The sequence below is a fragment of the Schistocerca serialis genome, chromosome 4 (genome assembly GCF_023864345.2).
Source record: "Schistocerca serialis cubense isolate TAMUIC-IGC-003099 chromosome 4, iqSchSeri2.2, whole genome shotgun sequence".
NCBI lineage: Eukaryota > Metazoa > Arthropoda > Insecta > Orthoptera > Acrididae > Schistocerca > Schistocerca serialis.
In genome coordinates this window covers 653,874,298-653,894,942 of record NC_064641.1, presented here as the reverse complement: position 1 = coordinate 653,894,942, position 20,645 = coordinate 653,874,298, and the positions used below count along the sequence as shown (strand labels likewise).

Here is a 20,645-nt window from a genome sequence, read left to right as displayed (position 1 = left end):
TAGGTACCCACACACTACCTCCACGCCCTATTTACATCAAAAGTGATCATCAGCTGGATGTGGGTGATATTGGGTGTGTGGTTAAGACAGAGTCCTGGTGCTCACTGCCTGTTTCATCTACTACCTGTACCACTCTCAGCGAAGAGCATTACTGAATTTATGAGAAGCCACTATTGGAGGTTTTCCATAGGCTAATGCTACTGCAGATCACTTAAATTGTGTCCACCATGGCGGTCATCATAATACTGTGCTAAAAAGAACCAATGGCAACTTATAACACAAAGCTATATTTCCATATTTTCTTCCTATAAGTAGAACTCCCTCAAATATAACCTCGATTCTTCTTTGCCAACATTTTGTTCCATGTGAATGGTGAACCTATGTTGCAGTGTGTTTTGTTCAGATATCACAGGAATTTGCAGTGTGTTTTGCTCAGATATAACAGGAATTTCATCATTTCAGTTATTATTTTGGAGAAAAGTTAAGTGCCTTGCATCACTTCAAAACACTGTTTGACCACTCTCATACAATACAATACATGAAAGTGAATAAAAATAAATAGTTTTCAAAAATTTATTAAGAAAATACAACCTTCTATGAAACTTAGAAACAATTTACACATTAAACTCTACTACTAGAGAGACAGAACAAACAGTCTTATGATATACCACTAACAGTAAGTGAGGCTTTTTTTGATAAATATAGAATAACTTACTATTCAGGCTGATATATTCCTTGAGGTCGACACAAAATTAAGTTTAGCTATGAAAAATTAACTATAGAGTAATCAGAGATGTCTGACTTAATGGCAGGAATCTCATTTTACATGACCATACACAGATACAAATGGCAGTCAGGATCTGGGTGCAGTTGGTAACATTAGTAGTACGCAAATGTGTGTTCTGTGGGCACAACAAAGCAATTCGCTTGTGCTGTGCTACTCAATTATGAAATCACTTTGGACACGTATATTGTATGTGCGATGATGTTACGTGCCATTAATGTGGGCATGACAGTTCTGAATACACAAAGTATTCTTACAATATTTGTGAACTTAAATTAAAGTTGTGCATGCATGCCATTCTTCCTTCTTATACAAGCTGTAAGTATACAATAACTGACTGAAGAAGCTGAAAAGTTTGTAGAACTAGGTTGAGAACTGGCAGTGTATCAGGTAAAGAATAATGTTTCTATTAACAAAGTAATACACAAACAAGTATTTTATAAATACAAGTAATACAAATAATTCATTTGCTAATAACCAAATATTCAGCAAAAATAACTGTCCAAAAGGCAAAAAATTCAGATGGAACACTGATATTCTCTATTCTCAACATAAATGCCACTAACACAAATAATAAGTAAAAATATTATGGAACAAAGGAGGAGGTAATGTGTGACAGCCAAAAATTCACAAGGCTGCCAACATATGCAACACAGTTATCACGGGAAGAAATACAGTTTTATTAAATGGGTATGTAATAGCTGCAACCCATTGATAATGTGAAACAAAAACCAGAGCACCAGTGGCAGTGCATGTAAAGATATGGATGAAATCCTCTTGTCATTCCATGTGCAACAGAAAATAGGAACAAGAAAACAATAACTTGTATATGCCAGACATTCATCACCAAGAACTGAAGATTACTGATGGACAGAAAAGGAACAGGCACCTGCAGGCTCACCCAAAAAAGCAGTGTTGCATGTGGTGATGTGTGCGCATGCAAAGAGACACCGGTATGCTGACATTATTTAATATTAGTTTTGCATCTGCATTATGTACATGAATGTAGGTTCCGGTGGGAGTTTGGTTGTGAATTGGTGAACCCAAGAAACATGAATAAGAAATCTTAGTTGTGGTGGTGTACTGATCTGCAGTGTAGCCAGACGTTTATGTTACATTCACAGTACACAGTCTGGTTTGAGCTGGCAAAAGAGCATTGAAGACTTCATTAAACCCTTCTCACATAACCAGCTCTAAAAAAAAGAAGCTATGTCTATGAAGAAGGAACATTTACAGAAAAATCTGAGGTACTGAAAGATGCTGCCCACATTTCAGTGGAAAGATAGTACCATCTTCAGAAACATATTTAAAAAGGAAAAACTGAATGTTATGAAAGGGGCATGCAGACGTTACTTGTCTGACACTTTGTTTCAAAATAGTGAGAGTCCTTTTGTATGCTGGTTTAGTTTCTTACATGTGAAGCTCAAACCACAATAAATGAAATGGGGAAAATAAGAAATAAATTACACACATCTGTTTCCAAACTGCCTGGACACTTACAAATTGTAGAATACAATAAAGAAATTCCACTGAGATTTCAACAGGCTCTCTTATCCTGTGTACAACATTATTTTAAGAAGAACCAATTTATAGAAAATACAGTTTTTAAATTCTGGAGATATAAGTGGTATCTGTCTTAAGATGCCTGAACTTCTGGTGTCATAATTCTAAAACCATTACTGCACAAACTTTATTAGCACTAGTCATAAATATGCTCAGTTGGTGGCTCAGATTATACTGTAGTGGACGGAAGTAATTGGCTGCTGTGCAATTTTATGACAATAACAAAAAATATATGTACTACTCATTAAATATGGTGCATCACAAAGGTCTGCACTAGTGGCCACCTCATTTGTGGATGATACTACCTGGAATTAATATTGTTGCAATACTAATCAGGTACTGATCAGATGGAATATAGTTGAAAATACTTCAAATTTTGTAAAATGAAATTCATGCAGTATAAATGAAATAAAACATTTGTATTAATTTTCTAAAACAGATAATGTAATACAGACATTAACACAAACATCAATAAAGCATAAGTTCCACTCTTGAACAGTGCTCCAGTCTAACACTTATGGTCTCTCAATTTTGTTACATAATAAGAAAAGTGAAGTCCATTCTCTTTGATATGGGCAATGGAACTTACTGTATGATAACATTGTAGCCTATCTTATGGAGTGAAAATGAATTGTGAGGTGATTGTTGATGTTCTGACGACAAGACTAAAAGTTGAGGCAAGGCTCCTCTTTAATGCATCATATGTAATACTCACAAGTTAAATTCAGTAATAATAGTATATTGGACTGATCCATGATACAGTAGGATGTAAAGCAAAATGTTAAAAATAAGATCAAACTGAGCTGTCAATATTAATGGTGGGTATTTCAGTCTTTGACAACCCTGTTAATGACTGGCACCAAGGTCTCAATTCTACACGAAGTACAAAACAAATCACTGACAAAAATTAATTACATTATGAATTTCTATTTAGGAATTTTATTTCTGTAGATTTTCATTCCAATCGCTGGAACAACTGGTTGTCAATAACTGGAGCACCTCATTCCAGGTATAGGTGGCAATAGAAATTACAAGTCTGAATAAATGACAATAGTCACAGAAGCTGCCTAGGAAGGTATTCCAATAGCTAAGGCAGCCACAGACTTGGGCTGTTAAAGGTGAAATTGTATTACATGGTAGGCAGCAAAATTTTCAGATTGCTTAACTTTCCTCTTGTTATACTCCCTGAAGATGAAGAAAACATTTTAATCCAGTGGCTTTTGTCAACTGCAAAGTGCACTAACCAGTAACAAAAGAAATACTGCTGTTCAGTGTATAGCAAATAACAAAAAATGAAAAGGCAAAATTCATATCCTACTGGAAGACCAGGCAGAAAACCATATACATCATTTACAAAAAGACAACCAAAACTTCACAGCCTCTAATGAAAATGTAACTAGGCAACAAAACTGAACAGTATATGAAGGAAGCAAAATAAAAGTGTTTTGGAAACATCAAATGACCAAAATTGTTTTCCATTGAGATGAAAGGGCTATGAACTTTGTTTACAAAACAAGAACAATTTACAGTGAAAAGTTGTTCACAGTGTTTTGTAAAATTACAGGTGCTCCAGATTAAGTAGTAAGTACAATGGAAATGCCTGTAAGAATTCACTGGCAATGTGTTACTTAATGAGAATCCTGGAACACTTCTGGTATAAGTAGTATCTGAAAAATTATACACTTCACCTATGTGAAGTACATGTGTTATTCTCTTGGACACATCAAGCATCTTTTTATTGGAGGATCATGGAAGGAGAGAAAAAACGGCACAAACCAAACTTTGTATGAACTGCAATTACCACTCTCTTCCATATAATGAATTATTTGTAACTGCTGCACAGCTCAGAGGAGATGTAGCTCAAAAACCCATCCTCTTCACAAATGAAACTAGCTTCTATCAAAAAGAAACACACACACTGGTAAACAAAGCCATCAATAGATTTAAAGTTTCTGAACTAAGAAATATGTATATATTGTTAATTAAGGTAAGGATGAGTTACTCAGCAATCCACTAAGATGTATAAAAAAGGTGGGTATGTAAGGGAGTTAATTACAGTAAAAGCAAACAACACGAATGGCTGGCTCTGAGCACTATGGGACTCAACTGCTGAGGTCATTAGTCCCCTAGAGCTTAGAACTAGTTAAACCTAACTAACCTAAGGACATCACAAACATCCATACCCGAGGCAGGATTCGAACCGGCGACCGTAGCGGTCTTGCGGTTCCAGACTGCCGCGCCTTTAACCGCACGGCCACTTCGGCCGCAACATGAATCATACAGAGTTTGTGCAGCCTATAAGCATATGCTTTAACCTAAGCCAATTGGAAAGACAATGTAGAAATACTTCATTATTAATTTACTTTACATGTAACTAATTATATGATTCTATAGTCACAAAAGCATTTAATTCTTCATATGCCCAACATCACATAGCATATCAGTTCTAAACAAAAGATTCAATGAACAACTATATACAATACAATAAGAAATGCATTGCTTTTTCAGTTGTTAAAAGATGGCGTCTGTACAGCATATACATAGCCTCAATAAAACTTCCATACACAGATACTATTTTGACAGGTGGAAGCAATATTGTATATCAGGGAGGAGGAAAACAACTAGAAACAAACCAACTGAATAACAACTCAAAAATATCTACATAACTATCTGAATAGGCAGCCCTGTACATTAAGATCATAGAAAAAAAATTCCAATGAACACTTCAAGATAATACAGTACAAGAACTGTCACTGCTCTGTAAAAAGTATGGTACAATTTTAAAGACACCTGTATCAAATATTTTGCCCAACTGCCTCTGTGGAATTATAATTTACAGTAGCCTACATTACAAGGTGCATCATAAAAATGTAACCAAATTTAGACACATTGCTCTATTGCCTCTCAAAAAGAACTCTCTGAAGGGTCTGGGACTCCGACATAGGCCATCCTCAGCAAAGAACACCTATTAATAAAAATCAAGGTCAAGGCATTCTTGCTTCCTATTACTTGACAGTAACACTTACGAGGGCATGGGAAGTAAGCATACGGGTGGTGCAACTTTTTAACAAAATTTCCTAAACGATTCATTTAGAGGATGGGCATCAGTTCACAATTGCATACAAACTTCAAGGTAAACTATCACTACATGCATATCCTAACAGCATACAAATGGCAGTTGTATGTGTAATGACATTTTGTATACATTTCTGCTGTATACAGCTAATCTTACTGTCAGCCTATGAAAAACATATTAACTGAGAATCAACCAATAACTTTCTATCTGGCACGTTCTTTCCTTGACTGACATATATATACATTTGTCCCATGTCCTCAGATGAAACCACCTCTGTTGTTTGACTGCCGCAGTTCATTCTCTCACTACTGCTGTCTTCGTTCAATCCTCGGAACACTGTCTGGGACAAGACGGAGGGTTGTATTACAAAAGAAACCAATTGCTTTGGTTGGTAAAATAGTATTATAGGTTTTTTGTGTCTTGCACGAAGTCTGTACCTTTTAATGCAGAATCACTGATCCATCAGTTCTAACCAGTCTTCGCGGTTAATCTCTTGATAATATTACTATCTATTTAGGGCATAACAATGCCTGTTCTCTTCGGCGTCGCAACAATCATTATTATTACTTTCATTGTTGTTATTAGATTCGCCATCAATGACGTTCTTGTACACCGAACGTAAGACATACGTATAACGCTTACTGCTGGGTGCCAAATAGATTACATTTATCAGCATCACATTTGCTCCAGGTAATTCTCGCATAAACACAATATTCTCTTCACTTTCCAACTTCGAAATGTACTTGCAGACAGCGGTTGTGGCAATAGTTTCATTATGAGGTAGTAAGAACATTTTGGTTGGCGTTTTGTGTTTCCTTCCCGAAAACTATTAAAAATGTTCCATTAACCAGTCTTCAAATCTTCTAGCAACGTTATTAATGCCACTGCACATGCAATTGCGAGCATGTCAAAACACAAACAATTCAGCGGATCTGCAACGAGTTACAGTCTCAAAGCCTCTCCACTTCTCCAGACTGACAAACATGATAGCCGACGAGATGGTATCGATATTGCTGGTAGCAATCGTACCAGGCAAAGCAATTCATTTTGCGTTTAATAGAATCATGCTTTTACTATGTACAATAATTTATCATTCCTGATGGGCTTATTTCACGAAATGTTTTTATGAGATATAGCATCACAGTTGTTAACAACTTCGAAAGGAAAGTCCCAGAGTGTAACGAATAATACACAATGGCAGTCACGTTACAACGCCGTCACCTAGGTGTATTCACACTGGCATGTCAAGCCAATTCAACTCCCGTGATTTCAGTTCCCTCAGCTGTCCTCAACTTCCTTATCGCGGGAATTGCGATCTTCGTAAGCTGATTTTCAACTGTTCCTAAGCGTGAATTGCACACATACAATGTGATAGCTTATATAAGTGGATGCTGGAGTCCACATTTGTACGAAAATGATATTTATTGATTTGCTGCTTGCATGGATATATTGCATATTAGAGAAGTAAGACAGAAGTGCAAAACAACACAAAAAAGTGTGTGGGACCGAAAAATGTCATTAAGTGGTACAGAAGGGCAATTTCACACACTATACAAGGAGCTCGAGGAATTTGCAGTTTATATTTTAGAAAGTTAAGGCAACAGATTTATAATTTGTTGCATCAAACTGCACCAGGAATTGCTAAAAGGGGTACAGTCACTAAAAATCTTCGAATTTCGGAAACGGCTTTTCGCTGTCGAGTTTACATGTTAAGGTCTGAAGCGGATTTGCTAGAACCGTTAAATATGGCATGTGGAAGACATCTGATCCGGTTTCTGATTCAGTCAACACAATCGTTATTTCCCTTCACTTAAATATTACAGGTAGACAGCTTCATGATCATTCTAATATTTCTGCTTCTCCTTCACTTCACAATAAAAACCATATTAACCGAATATTGTGAAAACAAGATGTATCTTGATAGCCCAAGCATGTTTCAAAACCGTTTACGTATTGGAAAATCGTCAGCTAGAAGCGGATTTCCAGAATAGAGTTTGAAATCTTTACATGACCACCCAGAAGCGATATTGGGAAATTGATTTACGAAATCCAGGTTTGGGAGCCCCTTGTAAACACCGTGAGTGCTATGAGCTGCCATCACACACCATGAAAAACTGGTTTGTGTAATGTTTCGTTGCTAGCCCAATGTAATTTATTGTATAATAGTCATATCTCCCTCAATGCCTTTCCTTCAAGATTTATAGGTTTCCCTTACGTCTTGTATTTTTAATACTTCAAGTGCCTTATTTGGACTGGGGTTAGCTAGTGAAACCACGTAAATATTGATCATTGAAGTTGGCAAAACTCTCTCACACACAATCTAGAGAGCTTTTTACCAATAAATATGCCTGCCACAAACATATATGTATATAAACAATTTCGAGTATTTGAATATTTCAGTCCATTCTTTTATGCAGTACTACAAATACCAGTTAACATACAAATAAATTCCAGCTACTAATCAAACTGATTTCACCAACAGTACTTTTTTCACTTCTAGTTGCAGCCATATTGCAAATCATTTCATTGTAAAATACAAAATATCGTACCGGTACACATAAAAATCCACTTTATAAATCTAGTAGAGGGCAAGTAATTTAGTGCACTCATGTTGTGTACTTCAGACTGCTGGCTCACTACTTCAATTAATCTTTTGTCATTTATTATAATGTTTAACAAAAGAAATAATGAAGTGAAACAATTCGTAGCAAATAACAAACAAAAAATGTTGATAATAACAACAATAACCACAACGAAACGAAGTATGGAGGTCTTGCATGGCTTTGTATCTGGTGGAAATGAGCGTGGGGGGTCATGTGATCAACAACAGACAGATAATGTCAGACTTCAAGACCATCAGGATGGCCACTGTGGATGCTGCCATTTGAAATGCATTGCAGAACGTTTAGATGTGACAGGATGTGATATGATGTGACAGCCAGAGTGAATTAATCTCAATTCATCTAGTATTAAGAGGTGTATATGCCCCAAGAATTATATGAAATAACAATAGTGAAATATTATGAGAAAAATTAAATCAATCATGACATTTCACATTTAACATTATATCTTTCTCAGAAAAGATCAACGTTGCCATCTAAAGGCCAATTTACACTGGCTGTCACGTCATGTCATGTCACGCAGAACATTCTCCAATGCATTTCACATAGTGGCATACGCACTGGCCATCCCGTCTTGTCACATCACATCATGTCAAGGATTCTCTGGAAGAACGTTTTGATGGCTGACATCGTATGTTTGTTGTTGATAAGGTGACCCCACAAGCTCATTTCGTCCAGAGACACAGCCATGCGCACATCTCCATATTTGTTTTTTTGTGGTTTTTGTGATTAATATAACTTGTTTTTGTTCATTATTGATAATGAATTCTTTCATTTCATTATTTCTTTTGTTAAAATTTATAATAAATGATGAAAGATTAATTGAAGCAGTGAGGCAGCAGTCTGAATTTTGTGACATCAGTGTACTCAATTACTTGCCCTGTACTACATTTATAAAGCGGATTTTTATACTCACCAGTATGTTATTTAATATTTTGCAGTGAAATGCATTGCAATATGGCTGCAACTTGTAGTGAGAAAAGTACCGTGGGTAAAATCAGTTTGATTAGTAAGTGGAATTTATTTGTATTTGGACAGGCATTTGTTGTGCTACATAAAAGAATGTATACAAAGAAGGGGAGCATGAATTGTAGCAGGTTTTCTTGAAGATAGATGCAAACTATCCTATGAAAGTGTATTTAGAATGGTTCTAGAACCGTCTCTAATCGATGAATCTGGGTACATGCTACAACTCGCTACCTATCACACCCAAAGAGATGAAACTGACAACATAATGCACAGAGGAGTAAGCAATAATTCTTCCTGTGCTCTACACGTGAAAGAAACGGGGAAAAGCACAAGTAACTGGTTGAACTGTTTAAAGAGATGATTGCATACTCATCACAACAGCCATATAACTGAATGAAAGGACTTTTCTTATGTTCACACATTGCAATTAATTAATAAATATCTCAAATCTCTTACAAGCTAATCAAGAATTTCATTTCTTATGTTTAATGAATTTGGAGTGTTTTAAGTACGGTACATACTCACCTCCAAAAAAGCAGAAGACCAGGAAGGAGAGGAGAGGGCTGCTCTTTTGAGACTTCATTGTGGATCAGTTCAACATCTCAGGAAAAAAATAATCCTGAAAAAAGGAAAGAAAAATTAAGAAAACAATATGAAGTGTTTGATTTATTTATAGCGACATTTGGATGTTGAGTGTAATCATGTGTCATGTCACACAGCATTGCATAAAAATGAAAGAGACAGTACTCTATATATAAATTTGAAGGTGATGTTCTAACAAGACTGTGTTTCAGTTCTAGAAAACTTTCAGTAGCATCAAATTCTTAAGCAGTATAAGTGTTCGCCATTCTGACAGTTAGTTTACCTCCAATCTATGGTCCTATTGGAGGTATTGTCTGTTCATTGCTTCTCTCAGTTCTGTGGAGTCGGTTATTTGTGCCTGGGAAGCATTGTAGAGTCTTTGCCTGAAGACTTTTGATTTCCTCTTGTTTTAAACACAGAAGTCCCAGTCCAGTATATAGCTTTAATCTTCCACGAAGTTTTGTATCAGTGTGCACTCCACTGCAGAGTGAAAATTCATTCTGGAATGAAACTCTTTCTTTTATGAGGTATCGTATAGAGAGCTACCGAGTGAAATCCAAACTTAAGAGAAACTTTTCTTTGTGTTCTCAGAGCAGTGCCATATGTCAAAGACATTAAGATCAGAAAGGTAGGAGCCAAACCTTCAATTCTGCAATATGATTTCAATATAATTTTCACCCACTAAACAATCAAATAAAGAACCAACAATTCGATTTTGTGTTTGCTATCAACTGTTGCCTCAATGTCTGGTTGCATTTGTCAACTGAGGTAATGCAATGATCGTTGTGTTGATGAGTCTGCAAGATCCAAAAGTATCTATTTTACACAGAAGATAGTCCCAATGGTGTCATGGACCCTCATCTCTTATGTCTCTTGTCTGTTAAAGGCAAAGAACAGCAGCTGCGCCTTTTCTGCATTACAATAAATAGCGCTATAGCAGAGGAGAGATTTGCTAAAATTTTAGTTTCTCTGGTGTCACTACTAAATTTCTACTGAGACACAACAGGATTTTTTTCTCATTGTGGATTGATTTTTGGATACTGTTGCGTCAGATGCAGAATAAATGAGAACTGAACATACTTCTTTATGCACCTGATGAGGAATACACATGTCACGACCATAACGTCCTAGGTAAAGGAACAAGGAGGTAAATCCACAGTAGTTTCACATTCTAGTTGATGTAACATGTGACCTACACAAAGTTCCAGCATGAGGAAGCTTACAGTTACTCTAACATGAATTATGTTCAACAAGATGAAATCTTTATATTTATTTGTTATAATATTTAGCATAACTTATCTTCCATTACATATTACCCATCCTTCCACAATGAAACACAATTTTCAGTTAACTCAGTATGTGCTCTGTAATTGATTTATCGATTACGTTATCTCTTTACAATCATGTAAGCTATTTTTGAACTCTGTACAATTTGACACGTTCCATATGCTTTCGATTCACTCGGTACCTGGATTTATGGAACATGAAATAGGTAAATAAGTAAATACTCATAAATATGTGCTGCCATTTTTGGCAGGAGAGATTACGCCAGCAAATCTCATGCTATGCATATCTCTACCTGCGACATTGTTTCGTTACAAGTGTTATTTAAGCCTGCATGGCGAATATCGACTTGAGCCCTTCGATCAATGTTATTCAAGAAGGAAGAAAGATTAGGATTTAATATTCTATCGCCGACGAGGTCGCTACAGATGAATTACAACGGAAAACGTGTGAAGGGAAATCAGCAATCTTTTCCCAGCATTTGCCTTCAGTGATTTATGGACACGCTAGGAAATTAAATCTGGATGCAAGGGTGGTAGGATTTGAATGCTGTTTTTCTGAACATGAGGCTATTGTTTTACCACTGAGCCACCATTCTCTGTCTTCACTGCTGTAGATTCCAAGGCAGCGATAAGGGGATGTACATAGTCTGAACAGACAGCACCACTGTGCTGGAACTTCGGATTTACTTTTGCTATATGCATATGCAAAAGCGTGCTACCTTCTTTATGTGTTTCCATTACACTTTAAAGTCTTCCTCTGCTCTTAATGGATTAAGTGCTATATTTTCTGTCTTCACAAACGCCCATTTTCTCGTAGCCTTTTCTTCAACAACGCTAATTTTAAAAGACTTATGTTATCCATCCTGTATATACATCCATGTCACTAGTTACAGCATAATGCTAATTTGAAAACGCTTTTGTTATCCATCCTGTGTGTGCATCCAAATGACTGGTTACAGTATAATGCTAATTTTAGAAGGCTCATGTTATACATCCTGCATACACACCCATGTCACTGGTTACAGTACTTAGCACTCTACATCCACTCATTATATTTCCATATCTTGTCACATGTCACACTGTTAAATTCCTCGAATGGTCAGGACTCTCTTAACGTTTACTTCTTCAATTTATGTTTCCATTCTACTGGTTGTAATTTACCTAAAGTGCGTTTTGTAGGCATTCTGAAATACACTATGCGATCAAAAGTATTCGGACATCCACTGCCAGCTACTCCGTATCAGCAACCTCAGTAATCATTAAAACAGCGTGAGAGAGCAGAATACACCGAGCAAAGTGGCGCAGTGGTTATCACACTGGGCTCGCATTCGGGAGGAGGACGGTTCAATCCCACATCCAGCCATCCTGATTTAGGTTTTCTGTGATTTCCCTAAATCGCTCCAGCCTGATGCCGGGATGGTTCCTTTGAAAGGGCATGGCCGACTTTCCCATCCATCCATTTATCCGATGAGACCGATGACCTTGTTGTCTGGTCTCCTCCCCCAAACAACCCAACCCAAACAACCAGAGCAGAATTGGGTGCTCTGCAGAACTCACAGACTTTGAACATGGTCAGATGATTGGGTGTGACTTGTATCATACGTCTGTACGTGAGATTTCCACATTCCTAAACATCCCTAGGTCCACTGTTTCCGATGTGATAGTGAAGTGGAAACGTGAAGGGACACGTACAGTACAAAAGTGTAAGGGCCGACCTCATCTGTTGACTGACAGAGACAGCCAACAGATGAAGAGGGCCGTAATGTGTAATAGGGAGACATCTGTCCAGACCATCACACAGGAATTCCAAAATGCATCAGGATCCACTGCAAGTACTGTGACAGTAATACAGGAGGTGAGAAAACTTGGATTTTATGGTAGAGCGGCTGCTCACAAATCACACATCGCGCCGGTAAATGCCACAGGATGCGTCACTTGGTGTAAGAAGTGTAAACATTGGACAATTGAACAGTGGAAAAACATAGAGTAATGAATCACGGTACACAATGTGGCGAACCGATGGTAGGGTGTGAGTATGGCGAATGCCCAGTGAATGTAATGTCAGTGTGTGTAGTGCCAACAGTAAAATTCGGAGGCGGTAGTGTTACAGTGTGCTCGTGTTCTCCATGGAGGGGGCTTGCACTCCTTGTTGTTTTGCTTGACACTATCACAGCACAGGCCTACATGGATGTTATAAGCCCCTTACTGCTACCCTCTGCTGAAGAGCAATTTGGCGATGGCGATTACATCTTTCAACACGACCAAGCATCTGTTCATAATGCATGGCATGTGGCGGATTGGTTATACGCCAATAACATCTCTGTAATGGACTGGCCTGCACAGAGTCCTGACCTGAATCCTATAGAAGTTCTTTGGGATGTTTTGGAACGCCGACTTCATGTCTGGCCTCACCAACCAAAATCGATATCTCTTTTCAGTGCAGCACTCTGTGAAGAATGTGCTGCCATTCCCCAACATTCCAGTACCTAACTAAGCTTATGCTTGCGAGAGTGGGCCAAAACCATATTGAATTCCAGCATTCCCAGTAAGTCATTTTCAATCAAGTGTACAGTTACTTCTGATCACATAGTGTAGGTGTTATGACAACATGCTGGGAGAGGAATGGTTAATAAAAGATGTACTGATGATTCCACATATATTCCAGATCGATATAGTTTTGTATCGAGATATTTGTTACTGTACAGGCCTATTCATCACGTTATGTAGATGAAGTATAGTGCTTGTTGCAAAATCTCGTAAATTCTGTTGAGACTGACTATTTGCCCCAGAAAGCGATCCCTTCCATCATAGCTTTCAATATATGAATATCATATTGTTTACATGTATGACAAATGGATCAGAACCTTTTTTTAGCAGCTTCAATGCATGATCCTTATAAAGAAATGTGTGTAAAACTCTTTTGAGATTTTGATACTGTTATGTATACAGTGTTTCAAATTTTTATTGTAATTTAATAAGAATTAAGTAGGTGATATTGGACTTCTTTGTCACTGTTTCTCATTCACTACAATAGTTTTGATCTATGTTTTACCTGCCGTTGTTACAATATAGTTGACTTTTCGACTGGGAATGATTTTTACCTTATTTGGCAACTTTCCTGAGCAGAAGTGAAGCTCACAACTGATTCAGATAACCATGAAACGTTTTTTCTCGGTACTGTTTGTAGTATCCATCATTTATTACAGGGAATAAACTGTTAAGACAAAAAATCAAACTTGTATATTCTAGCAGCAGCCATTAACTGTTTAAATGAAGAAGTTCTTTCAGACATATGTTCAACATAAACATATATTATTTTCTATCGAACATTATTATATAACGCGTTCAGAACAGCAGTAGTTTATACAGGATGGCCAGAAACAATTTGAAAAGTCTGTAAGTGTATTGCAGGGTAGGTCGTGCTGAGAAATAATCGCCAAGAAAAAATTCGGTATGTTTCGCCACTTCCAAGTCAATTTCCATTGCTATATAGTGTGTGTGTGTGTGTGTGTGTGTGTGTGTGTGTGTGTGTGTGTGTATGGACCGACAGAACAGACAAAACACACACACACACACACACACACACACACACACACACACACAAAACCCAGTTAACCAGGAGTTCGGGGTTCGAGGCCTGTTCCGGCACAAATTTTAAACTTTCACCATAGAATTATTTCGATGCACGATTGCGGCGGGTATCAGTCTTTCCTTCGAAATTTAATTAGCATTGAAGTTAGCCAATCAGGCTGCTGCACGTGGAAATTCATGTGGCCCACCAGAGATGGTGTTGCCAAACGTGTTCTCCATTTCCAGAATGAGATTTTCACTCTGCAGCGGAGTGTGCGCCGATATGAAACTCCCTGGCAGATTAAAACTGTGTGCCGGACGGAGACCCGAACTCGGGACCTTTGCCTTTCGTGGGCTTTGACGCACATTTTCGGAATGTGTCAGAATACCTTATAATTGGCTGCTGTTGTAATTAGCATAAATCAGGCAGTGGTTGCTAGCATTCAGCAGTGAAAAGACGACCATACCAAAAAACTTGCAAGGTAGTCTCAGTAATATTGACCTGTTATAGAAATTCATTACTGCGTTGTCCTAAAGGAGTAGCCTTTCCTAATTTTTTCACTAGGTTGAACATACCAATCCTAGTGTGTGTCTCATTGTTAATGGACATTTCACCTTTTGAGTTCTGCGAATACAAATGTTTCTCATTAAATATCTTTATTATGAGCAACTTCCATATCACATTCCACTAAAAGTCCTTTTTTGCAGTGGTCCGTTAACGTAAAAACGCTATGCTCATTGGGAAGTGACGTCAGTTTGCACTCTTGCGTCCAAGATGGGAGTCCTCGGATTAATAAATTTTTACATCCATTGCTTTGAGATAAAAGTATCAATTTTACTTGTCTAGTCGATCATATTTCGACAAAATAACTAGGATCACACTACCGAAGACGACACAAGAAGATAAATGCGAAAAATATTGGACGAAAAGGCTAATATTTTATGCCTGTAAATTTATGACTGGAATAATGTGCAGAAGAATAAAAATAAAATTAAATTAAGAGACAATGGATTAAAGTCAATACATATTTGGAAAAGATGAATCCGTAAAGAAAAAAGGTGAACTCATATTTATGTAACATCATATATGTAGTATATACTTAAATTAAACTAATAATAAAGCATCAGAACCTATTAAATACGCGACTGTTGGGAAAAAAAAATTTAAACTTCGCGAGACACGAACCATCTCTTTACCACCCACCTGGTCGTGGATCGTTGACGCTATTCACTGCACTAAATTGACAATAGATGAGCTATCGCGAATTCTAACATGTTACCGCATGCTAAATGCTTTAATCGTAGCTATGTTACTACCTGAAATTTAATTATAACAAATTGTACGAAGAACAATGGTTTTTGGTGGATCCTCAGTGTGTCGCTACCTTCAAATGACATAGTCTCATAATACGCAAGTTACAATAATTCTTTTGCCACGAATATGACGTTTCTCATTATTTTATTGCAACGAATCACACACTTAACAACGGGTTTTCAAATGATTCTCAATTTGCTGGTGCTCAGAAACGGCATACATACCTATAAGCTTGAACTGAATGCCAATATTCTGTGCTGAAGGGAGATGCCGTGCGTCTAACGTAGGTGGCGTTGTGCCATCTGATTGGTCAACGCTCAGACGCACGCTCAGAATATCTGACATGCAAGATATTGCTCATCGTGTTCTATACCCAATATGGCATCCCATACCATTAAACCAAGAGCTGACATGTATGGAATGGGAAAACTGAGTGATTTGCGGTTCGAATATTTGAAACAGCCTCCATATTCGGCAGCCTTGGTACCCACTGAAGTTCACTAGTACTCACATGTATTGAAAACTGCTACTGAAAAAAGTTTGGGACCGCGATGAAACAGTTTGGAAGACCGAATTCAGTATTTCGTCCTTCTCTCTGTCACTGAGTGACTGAATGATTTTAATCCGCTTTTTGATTATGCAGAAGGGTTTCTTGCAAGGAACCCCTCGAGTGCGAGATCACAAGTTCAATCTTCAGTAAGGGTCATTTGAAAGTGTTGTGTTCACAATTATGACAGGAAAAATATTAGCTGCTAATGACTCACCATATGCATCAGGAGGGCGACAGAAAATTAGTGTGCGGGAGGTGAAGAAATCAACTTTCTATTGGATGTGTAATTACACTTCACAAAAATAGACATCGTCGGCATTCAAGGAATGCTCAAAACAAACCATGAACACCGGATGAAAAATGGAGGGCCACTGTGATCATAAAAGTTCGCACCAGCAAGATCGAAGGTGAATTCCTCGGCAGTTACAAACCGTGCTGGACGTTCAGCTAGGTATCCACTCTGAAAGAATGCATGTAGAATCATACTGGTGTAACGGAGGTGATGAGAACTGATGGAATGGGATGGAATGCAACCGAACGCAAAACAGTCTGTCGTGAAGATTATCGTGAAATTGGCTATCCGTTAAGGAGTAGCTGCAGATAATGTGACAACATTTTCATAGGCTCGGAGAAAATAACCTATAGAGACTGAATTTCTTCAGTGTTTCCAGGTGGTATGAACTGCAATGTCACACACTTTTCAGGAGAGATAGTTTACTCTAAAGCAATATGAGTTTTGTATGCAGACGAAGAATCAAGCAAAAGCAAGTTCTTTGGTCCAGCTATTGGCCAAAAGCAGTGCTCATACCATAGTTGTAGTTCTCTTAGCCCATTTTCCCACTCTTGCTTGCTTCGACGCAAATCTTCCCCATTGTTCTAGCAAGATCACGCACACGAGAAAGAATCATAGGGGGCAGAGCAATTCCACTTCTCACAGCGCAATAAATAACTTTCCAATCAATTTACCATCCAGGTTAACAGTCGGCATGATTGTATACGAATGCGTTAAGTCACTGATGTTAGCTGATCTTGATACAACTCTCTTGATACCTTTAGTTTCCATGGTTCCACTTCAAATCCTGTTTGGCCGGAGTTGAAAACAAATTCCTTACTGAAAGATGGAATATGTTTTTTTACCTCATCTACAAATTTACTGGCCGTTTGTGCAGTTTCCTGTGCATCTGCATGTGGACGCTTTCTTTGAAGTTTCGTTATCTTATTTCTTCCTACTCTGTAGCTCTGTTTGAAGTTATGCAGCCCTCCACTGCTTCCTTTGAAGTCACTGTAATCTATGTCGCGCGCAATTTTATGCGCATAATGTAGTAGTTTATCATCACGCACATTCTGTAAATTGTATCGAGCATCCTTGAAGCGCTCAAACACCTGTTTTTGTAACAAGTGCGCCTTGTCCTCCCTTGAATACCTGTAGTTTTTCTTAAACGCTACAGGGTCATATTTCTGCGGACTTATTCGAAATTTATTCATAATTGTTCTTTATCGTGCTGCAGATGACCTTCCATGTATGTAATTATGTTTAGTACCCGCTCCTTGGACAACGATTGTCCTTTACTATGTTTCACTAGAGACTGGATTTGCTGTTCCCTTCTCGACGAGGTCGATGAACTACATGGCTCGACATCTGCTCCAGTATCACCTTCACTTGTTAAGCACGTATCGTCACCATTGCATTCTTCATGTACATTGTTCGCACAGTCGAGCGTGTATGACACCACATTCCACTGACTCGTCTTGCAGAAGCGCTAACATTTCACCTGCCACTTCTTTCTCAGTCTTCGATATTCCATAGGTTCCTTTCTGACGAAATGTCAACTTCGGCAGCTATTGTTGTAGATATAATGCACTGTTTGCGTTGTTTATCGTTGCCATTGCTCTGCTATGTATCAACAGCACTAGCACTGTAGCACTGTTGTGAGTTACTCGTCGACTAAGCAGTGTAACTACGCTCCGTCGCCTATTGCTCCACTCCCACGCCGTGTTGCCACTAGCAGCCAATATTGTGGTTGCATGGTATACGATATGTCGGACATCGAATGCTGCAAAGATCATTGTCCTTTTGCGACCTCGCACTGAAGGGTTTCTTTATTAGGATTTTTAGTCAAAGCGATTTCCAATCTTTTTGCCTCAGGTTCGTTGAACGATTCTCTCATTGCTCACCTTACACTCAGTTTCTTTTCATTCAGCTTTAATTTTCCAGGTGGGTTTTGACGTCGTTTAAATCTGTGACGAAGCTGTCTTTGCTTTCGTAGCAACTTTATAACAGTGTGGGTTTTTCCCATCCCTTAAAACCTTGTTCGGAAATACTTGTCTAAGGAGTGCTGGACGATGCTTTCGAATTTTATCTATTTGTGCTCTACATCTTCGTCCTTAGAAATGCATATTTGACGGTCACTTCTGAGAAGCCCTGCAATTTTTACCTTGTCAGTCTTCCTAAAATCATTATGAACAGCCGCAGTCATTGATGGTACCACAGTCTTATGATCACTCATACCATCCTCTACGTTAACTGATCGAAAATTTCTTGTCTGTTTGTTGCTTGGAGGTCTAAGACTTTACCCTCACGAGTTGGGTCTCTATTTGCTCTACCTAATTTTCGGACAAGATACTTAGAAGAATGTCACACTATTCCGTGTTTCCGGAATAAGTTTTGATCCTTCTGGAGCGTCCTGCCACTATAGCTCCTGACGCAGGCGAACAGTGAAACAACACGATTATCATGTCTGACTCATCTTTGGTTCTTAATTTGATCTAGATTATATCACTTCCAGATTCAATCATAACCTAACTAAAAATCATCGAATTCCTTACTGTAATAAATAAGCCGCCTCCATTGGCGTCTAATCTTTCCTTGCGATGTATATTCCAATACGTATTTAAGGTTTTGTTGCTACTAACTTCCAGTTTCAACCAACTTTCTGTTCCTAATACTATATGGAGATTATTACCTTTAATAAGCGATACTAATTCACGGACCAAATCATGGATGCTTCAGTAGTTTAGCATTTCTATTTGCGATGTACGAAGACGAAAGCGTTCCCTGAGAATAACGTTGTTAATCTATTTTAGATTTTTTGGTAGGCAATTAATTACTTATACTAAGAGAGAGGGGGCGGGTAGCGGGGTAGCGGGGGGTGGGGGAAGGCTTCATCTACCCTAATAAAATTACATGCGCACGCTGCAAGTACTCTGTCACCCTAGTGGCATCTGCCTAAGTGTAGTGCGCACATAACCTATCGAGGGAGGCCCTACAATTCTCTACCCGTCAGAGAAGGTCGAGAAATTCGCATCCGATATTGGTGTAGAATCGTCTGTGTCTATAGTTTAGATCTCCCACTCTGCTCCCGGAGGACCACTACCAGCTTTGGGTACGACGTCAGAAGTAGTGAGCTGAGCCAACAACCCGCGTGCGATGCTGCCTGCTTTCACCAAATAAGCCAGCCGCCGCGCCGGAAGAAACCGTGGATGGCCTCAGATTGGATCACTTTTATATCTCCCGCTTCACAGTACGCAGTCCGCCCCGATAGCTGAGTGGTCAGCGTGACGGATTGCCGTCCTACGGGCCCCGGTTCAATTCCCGGCTGGGTTGGGGATTTTCTCCGCACAGGGACTGTGTTGTCTTCATCATCATTCCATCCCTATCCGACGCGCAGGTCGCCCAATGTAACGTCGACTGTAATAATAGCTGCACCAAGGCGGTCGGACCTGCTCCATAAGGGGCCTCCCGGCCGATGACGCCAGACGCTCATCTCCATTTCCACAATACGCTCACCAACCGAGAAGAGGGCGCCATCGGTCTCTGCTTTAATTAAGACATCACATACGATTTTCTCCCGACTACCACAACAAAACAGACAAACATCGTCCTAAAAGGCCCCGAAGGCCCAATGGTACCGACCGACCGCCATGTCATCCTCACTCTTAGGCGACACGGGACGCGGATGGGCATGTGGTCAGCACACTGCTCTCTCAGCCGTTGTCAGTTTTTCTGACCGGTACCGCTACTTCTCAGTCAAGAAGCTCCTCAATTGTCCTCACAAGGACTGAGTGCACCTAGCTTGCCGACAGCAGTCGGCAGACCCGGACGGTGACCCATCTAAGTGTTAGTCCATCCCGACAGCGCTCAACCTCGCTGATCCGACGGGGACCACTGTTACCACTGCGGCAAGGCCGTTGGCCCGACTCTACTACAACGGCTGCGAGAAACGGTAAGTTCCCGACTAGCAGGGTTGACTGTGATGCGCCACATGCACGTTGCAGTCTCGACTCTGAAGAGGACGTCCTTCGTCATGTAGAAGAGAATCCGACGCCTGG

At 39.0% G+C, this 20,645-nt stretch overlaps 1 protein-coding gene and 1 long non-coding RNA gene across 2 annotated transcripts in view; both read right to left on the bottom strand.

Annotated features, from left to right (window-relative positions):
• LOC126475515 (uncharacterized) overlaps positions 1-20,645 on the bottom strand; it is a 294,048-nt gene that overhangs the window by 74,726 nt on the left and 198,677 nt on the right. Inside the window, exon 3 of the mRNA XM_050103442.1 lies at positions 9,539-9,632. Coding sequence (XP_049959399.1) covers positions 9,539-9,596 — 58 coding nt within the window. The 5' untranslated portion in view covers positions 9,597-9,632. The remainder of the gene's footprint in view (positions 1-9,538; positions 9,633-20,645) is intronic.
• On the bottom strand, positions 560-6,365 carry LOC126475516 (uncharacterized). Its single transcript, XR_007586741.1, has 2 exons — positions 5,861-6,365; positions 560-5,759 (listed from the first exon to the last, which is right to left on the bottom strand). It is a non-coding gene; the product is annotated as an uncharacterized LOC126475516 (long non-coding RNA).